General features: G+C 38.4%; 1 protein-coding gene across 1 annotated transcript; it reads right to left on the minus strand.

The window, feature by feature from the left end:
- Positions 1-632: 632 nt before the first annotated feature.
- Positions 633-2336, minus strand: ZNF569 (zinc finger protein 569). The gene is given in 7 exon segments (XM_036834100.1): positions 633-872; positions 874-922; positions 924-1487; positions 1489-1715; positions 1717-1765; positions 1767-1984; positions 2328-2336. Coding segments are annotated over 7 exon segments (1356 nt in total).
- Positions 2337-7395: the final 5059 nt, after the last annotated feature.

Genomic DNA, 7395 nt, shown 5'->3' on the forward strand with positions numbered 1-7395 from the left:
AAAAGACTTTCTTATGATATATACACTATAAGTTCTCTGAATTGAGCAACATATGGGTCAAAACAAACAAACAAAAAAATCAAGCATGGACTTCCCTGGTGGTGCAGTGGTTAAGAATCCACCTGCCAATGCAGGGGAAGTGGGTTTGAGCCCTGTTCTGGGAAGATCCCACATGCCATGGAGCAACTAAGCCCGTGTGCCACAACTACTGAGCCTGCGCTCTAGAGCCCACGAGCCACAACTACTGAGCCCACGTGCCACAACTACTGAAGCCCGCGCGCCTATAGCACGTGCTCCGCAATGAGAAGCCACCACAATGAGAAGCCTGCACACTGCAACAAAGAGCAGCCCCCGCTCACTGCAACTAGAGGAAGCCCACGTGCAGCAATGAAGACCCAATGCAGCCAAAACTAAATAAATAAAATAAATAAATTTAAAATAAAATAAAAATTTAAAAAATCAAGCATTATTTACATTCCAAGCTGTTCATACAAGTATAAATTGGTACCTTATAGGAATGGAACCCTATCTAAAAGCCTTCTATTGTCTTCATTCAAACTGTTTCTCAGTTATATAAATCCATCCATGTACAGTACATCATCTAGTGTGTATATATATATACCATAAAATCTCTATCCACTATGAATTCTCTGATGTACTTCAAGGATTGAACTAAGCCTGAAGGACATTTTGCATATGTTACATTGAAAGGGTTTCACACCAGTATGAAGTCTATTATGTACAGTAAGTTGACGGCTATTACTAAAAACTTGCCCACACTCTTGACATACATAGGGTTTCTCACCAGTATGAATCTTCTCATGTGTAAGAAGATATGAAGCACAATGAAAGGCTTTCCAACATTTCTTTATATTCGTAGGGTTTATCACCAGTATGAATTCTCTCATGATTCACAAGATGTCTCACCAAAAGCCTCTCCACGTTCTTTACGCTGATAAGACTTTTTACCAGTATGAATTCTGTCATGTGTTACAAGGGTTGAGGCTAGATGAAAGCTTTTCCCACATTCCTTACATTCATAGTGTTTCTCACCAGTGTGAATACTCTGATGTTTTTTAAGGCTTGCAATGCATGTAAAAGCCTTCCCGCATTTGTTACATTCAAAGCGTTTCTTACAACTATGAGTAGTTTGATGCCTGGTGAGCCTTCCACACAGACCAAAGGTCTTCCCACATTCCTTACATTCATAAGATTTCTCACCACTATGAACTCCATAATGTATAGTAAGTTGATAGCTGTAACGAAAAGCTTTCTAACACTCCTGACACATAAAAGTTTTTTCACCAGTATGAATTCTCTCATATATAACAAGGTATGAGGCAGTGTGAAAGGCCTTCCCACATTCCTTACATTCATAAGGTTTCTCACAAGTATGAATCCTCTGAGGTACTTTAAGGGTTGAACTGGCACTAAATGACTTCCCACACTTGTTACATTTATAGGGTTTCTCACCAGTATGAACACTAATGTCGAATAAGTCCTTCACACCTTCTAAAGACCTTCCCACATTTCTTATGGTCATAGGGTTTCTCACCAGTATGAATCCTCTGATGTATTTTAAGGGTTGAACTTGCACTAAAGAAATTCCCACACGTGTTACGTTCATAGGGTTTCTCATCAGTACAAATACTATGATGCTGAGTAAGTCCATATACACTAAAGGCCTTCCCACATTCCTTACATTCATAGGGTTGTCTCACCAGTATGAATTCTCAGGTGTGCTTTAAGGTTTGAAATGTACTTAAGATTTCCCACATTTGTCACATTCAAAAGGTTTCGCACCACTATGAATTCTATGATGTAATCTAAGAATTGGAGCATCACTAAAGGCCTTACCACATTCCTTACATACACAGGATTTCTCACCAATATGAACTCTTCCGTGTTGAGTAAGGTTTGAGGCACAACTAAAGCCCTTCCCACATTCTTCATCTTCATAGGGCTTCTCACCACTATGAATTATCTGATACAGAAAAAGAGATGAATGTTTTCCATATATAAACGTTTTTCTATGGCTGATTATTATATAACTTGAATCCAAATCTAAACTAAATGAGAAAAAAATATTACCATTCCACGGCAAGAAAAAGGAAGTGTTCTATAGTACAATTAATAGAAATTTCAAAATCTTCCCCAGTAGAGATGGGTCAGAGAACAGTTATAAAATTTGAAATACTGAAAGGAGAGCTCAAAAAACCATGATTTTATGAAGTGAAGTGCTGTTAAGTATTTAACAACCAGCTCTACACACACACAGAGAGACACCCCTGTTTTGTAGTGTTTACCAGTGTTCACAGTGTAAATACTCCTACCATGGCCAATAGCAATGTATTGATATAATTCATTGAACATAGAGTTAGGGAGAGATGTGCATGGTTGGCCCTGGCATGACATTACTGCCCAGCTCTAACACACCACTCCCATATAAAATATAGGTATATAAAATGTATAAATAATAAAAGGTGACTATCTATGCCTGGTGATTCTGTAATTACAATGCCACTAAAGATTACAAATGTCTCTCCCACTGTGGTTCACTCCCTCTTATGCACAGCCATGTGTTCTTTTCAAATGAGATACTGAGTTTTTATTTACTTAACTCCCCTTGAGATTTCACATCAAATACAAATGTTGAAATCTTTTTTCAAAGTTAATGATGGTCTTCCCTGGTGGCGCAGTGGTTAAGAATCCACCTGCCAATGCAGGGGGCACGGGTTCAAGCCCTGGTCTGGGAAGATCCCACATGCCGTGGAGTAACTAAGCCCGTGTGCCACAACTACTGAGCCTGCGCTCTAGAGCCCACCAGCCACAACTACTGAAGCCCACATGCCTAGAGCCTGTGCTCTGCAACAGGAGAAGCCTGCACACTGCAACGAAGAGTAGCTCCACCTTGCCACAACTAGAGAAAGCTCACGCATAGCAACAAAGACCCAACACAGTCAAAAATTTAAAAAATAATAAAATTAAAGGAAAAAAAAGAAGCTATTAAACAAAAAAGAAATACTCTGTGGGAAGGCCTTTGTAAGGGTTAATTTCTTATTGAAGCATGGAAAAATATTTCCTGGTGAGAAATGATCCTTAGGAGCACAAGAAGGCCTTTAAACTTAGTTCAAACCTTAATGCACATAAAATAATTCATGATGATATAAAACCCTGTGAATATAGGAAATGTGAAAAGAAATACAGAATGCATGAAAAACTTACCCAACACGAAAATTCATAGTGGTGTGAAAATCTAAACATGAGGAATGTAGGAAAGCATTAGATATGCCTCTCAACCTGTTTGACATAGGTGAATTCATACTGGTGCAAAACCCTATAAATTTAAGAAATGTAGAAAGGCTTTTATAAGTGACTGTCAAGTTCCTGAATATGAGAATATTCATACTGGTCTGAAATACTTCGAATGCAAGGAATGTGGGAAGATTTTTGCATTTAGTTCAACCCTTATTATACAAAAGAGAATTAAAATTATGTAAAATTCCAGGAATGTAAGGAATGTGGAAAGGTGCTTAGAGGGGAGCCTTACTTAACATCAAAAAGTCATACTGGTGGGCTTCCCTGGTGGCGCAGTGGTTGAGAATCTGCCTGCCAATGCAGGGGACACGGGTTCGAGCCCTGGTCTGGGAAGATCCCACATGCCGCGGAGCAACTAGGCCCGTGAGCCACAATTACTGAGCCTGCGTGTCTGGAGCCTGTGCTCCGCAACAGGAGAGGCCGCGACAGTGAGAGGCCCGCGCACCGCGATGAAGAGTGGCCCCCACTTGCCGCAACTGGAGAAAGCCCTCACGCAGAAACGAAGACCCAACACAGCCATAAATAAATAAATAAATAAAAATTAAAAAAAAAAGTCATACTGGTGGGAAACCCTATGAATGTAAGGCATGAAGGAAGGCCTTTCATCATGTTTCATATCTTGTTCAACATGAGAAATTCATATTAGTGAAAAACCCTATAGGTGAAAGAAATGTGGGTTGGCCATTAGAGATGGTTCAGCCCTTAAAGCACATCGCGTTACTCATATGGGTCTGAAACGATTAGAATATAAGGAATATAGGAATTCCTTTAGGCATGGCCAATCTCTGCTCAGCATCAGATAATTCCTACTACTGAGAAATTTCTGATTATGAATTATATTGATAGGCCTTCAGCAAATATTCCAACTCTTCTCTTAGCAAATACTCCAAATTTTCTCATATCAAAGAATTGATAATATATCTACTCAACATAAAAGAGCTTCCAATTGTCACTCATGTATTAATTGAATATCAGACAATTTGAAATAGAGATAAATTCACAAAAGATAGGGATTCTTGCTTGTTTATGCCTGCAACATTCACACCATGAGATCTGTTGGATATTTTAATTTAATAAACACCTTCTGTAATATCTACTCCTGAGCAACACTGGTAACATTTATTATCTCTCATCATTTTTATAGGTCAGAATTTTGGGAATAGGTGGCTGGGCAATTCTGGCTTGGGGTTTCCCATGAGGCTGCAGTTTTCTCAAGGCTCGACTGGAGCTGGGTGGTCCTCTTTATGTGCCTACTAAGTTGATACTGTTCACTTTTCTCCACATTGGCCTCTCTGTTTGCTGCTTGTGTGTCCTCAGTATGGCAGCTGGTTTTGTCCCAAAATAAATACTCCACATGAGAGAGCGAGAGAAAGAGACATGAAAGGTATGCATCTGGTCTATGTATCTATTCTATGCATGTCACTTAGGTCAAATTGGCAGCATCGTTCATATTCTTGTTGATTTTTCACCTAGCTGTTCTCTCTGTTATTGTGAGTGGTGTTTGACACACAAATTTATTGACTCTTGGCTGTAAATTCATTTGTTCTGACTACTCTATGAAAATACATCTTTGCCCATTAAATCTTATGCCCATCCTCAGATACTTTTGTGGCAGAGTACCTTGGCTCCTGAATCACTCACAGCTTCTCCAGTGCCTGGCTCTAGCAGCACCCAGTAATAACAGTCTCCCCTAGTATCCTTCCTTGAGCAGTTTTGTAGTTAATATCTCAGGTGAGATAATGTCCCATGAACAGCACCCAAGCACCCTAGACAGCAAATTTCCAGCAAGGGTCCCAAGCACCCTAGAGAGCAGATTTCCAGCAAATTTCATCAGCACAGCATAGTAGCAATGTCTTTTCAGTGAGTTAATGGCCATGTCCTCTCTGACAATGTCTGGATCTCTGTCCTGTAAGGTGGATCTTCCTTGGGTTCTCAATCTCAACTCTAGGTTTGTGAGATTTAATGCTCTTATATCTCATAAAGTTTGCTTTATTTACTTGCTCATTATTCTAATCCCCTGTAATAGTTAATACTTATTTATATTAAACATTCCTGGTTCAAATTACTGTGTGGTGTCTCCCTCCTGATTGGACTCAAACTGATAATGGCATATTGAAGACTCCAGCTATTGTTGATTTGTCTACTTCTTCCTTCAATTCTACTAGTCTTGCTTCATTTATTTTGTTGCTCACTGTCAATGTTTACAATTGTTATATATTTATATACATTGACACTTTCATCATTATAAAATGTTCCCTTTTGTCTCTAGTGACTTTTTTGTTGTATCAAAGACTACTCTGCCTAATATGGTATAGCCACTCCAGCTATCATGCTATTATTTGCATGGTATACTTTCCTATCATTTTACTTCGAACCTATTTGTGTATTTGAATCTAAAGTGTTTCTCTTGTAAATAGCATATAGCTGAATATTGTTTTATTTAGAGACTGACAATATCTGCTTTTGATTCGAGTTTTTAATACATTTCAAATTAATGTAACTATTGATATTGTTGAATTTACATTTCCCATTTTGCCATTTGTTTCATGTGTCTTGTGTGTTTTTGTATCTTCCCCTTTACTGCTTTTTAATTTTTTTAAATATTTATTTATTAATTTATTTGGCTGTGTCAGGTCTTAGTTGAGACACGAGGGATCTTCGTTGCGGCATGTGGGATATTTTAGTTGCAGCCCTGACCAGGGATTGCTCCTGGACCCCCTGCATTGGGAGCGTGGAGTCTTAACTGCTGTACCACCAGGAAAGTCCCTTTACTGCTTTTTTAAATGTTACATATATTTTTTCTAGTGTAACATTTTAGTTTTATTGGTTTTCTTAATATATTGAATTATTTTCTCAGTGGTTGCTCTAGAGAAGACAATATGCATCTAAATATAAAATTATTCAGATTAATATTAATTTACATATAAAATATAGAAGTTGCTTCAGTATAGCTCCATTCCGTCCCCTTCCTCTTCTGCAGTTATCATATATATCACACCTTTTTATAAGTTCAACAATGCAGTTTTATAGTTGTCTTGTGTAATTATCTTTTGAGTCAGTTAAGAGAAAGAAAAAAACACATTTTGAAAGTCACCTGACTACAATCTGTCCTCCATTGTTTCTGAAGAGAAGTCAGCTGTTAATCTAATTGTGGTTCCCTTGTACATAATGAATTGTTCTTCTTCTTTCAAGATTTTCTACATATCTTTGGCTTTTGGTAGCTTGACTGTGTGTATTTATTTATTTATTTATTTTTTGAACCCCCCAAAGCTTTTTCATATTTTACTACAGAGGTACTTCTGATGTATTGATAGTTAATATGTAATTTGTAAACTGCTACTTCATATCCTACACGTACAAAATCATTTTACAAAAATGTTCTAAAAACTAGTAGATAAAATGTGTTCTCTGCTGGGCTGTTACGGGAAGGCATATCTGGGCAGGTGACACCTGCCGCAGGCAACAGCCATAGCAACAGTACAACCACCGCAGCTGCTCTCTGCCTGATGTGGTCCTTCTGCCACCTCTTTGGTCCCAAGTTTGAGGCATCTTGATTCTTCACCTTTCTCCCCTCTTCTTCAGCCTTCTTCTCACCTGGGACCTGCCTCTTCACAGATGACCATGCAGGATAAATGAATAACAGAAATATACCTTCAACCCTTTCCTGCTTGGACAAGAACAATTCTGGTTCCTGGGACATTCAGCAATCTTATCTCCTGTGGCCTTTTTTATCCCAGAAAATATGTGTCACTTCAAACTTTACTAAATCTCCTTCAATCAGAGTTCTCAAATAGCCTTCATGGTATCTCTTGAGTGGTCCTTTTATACTTAGTCCTTCAAGTATCTACATTACAATATTTAACCCTCATGATCAAAACAACTAAGAAAGCTGTCCTGTTACAATTCTTTTACATTCCATATCACCAGGAGTTCTGCTAAGAAAATACGAAAGAGGGAGAATCCGCTCAATAATTGCCTGCAACAAGTTCTTAATGTGTGCTACTAGGGGAAGTCCCTAGGCCAAAATTATTGCAATCAAATATTCAGTTCCTCCAAATGTCACCAGAAGAACCAGGG

This window comes from Balaenoptera musculus, chromosome 19 (genome assembly GCF_009873245.2).
Source record: "Balaenoptera musculus isolate JJ_BM4_2016_0621 chromosome 19, mBalMus1.pri.v3, whole genome shotgun sequence".
Classification (NCBI taxonomy): Eukaryota; Metazoa; Chordata; class Mammalia; order Artiodactyla; family Balaenopteridae; genus Balaenoptera; species Balaenoptera musculus.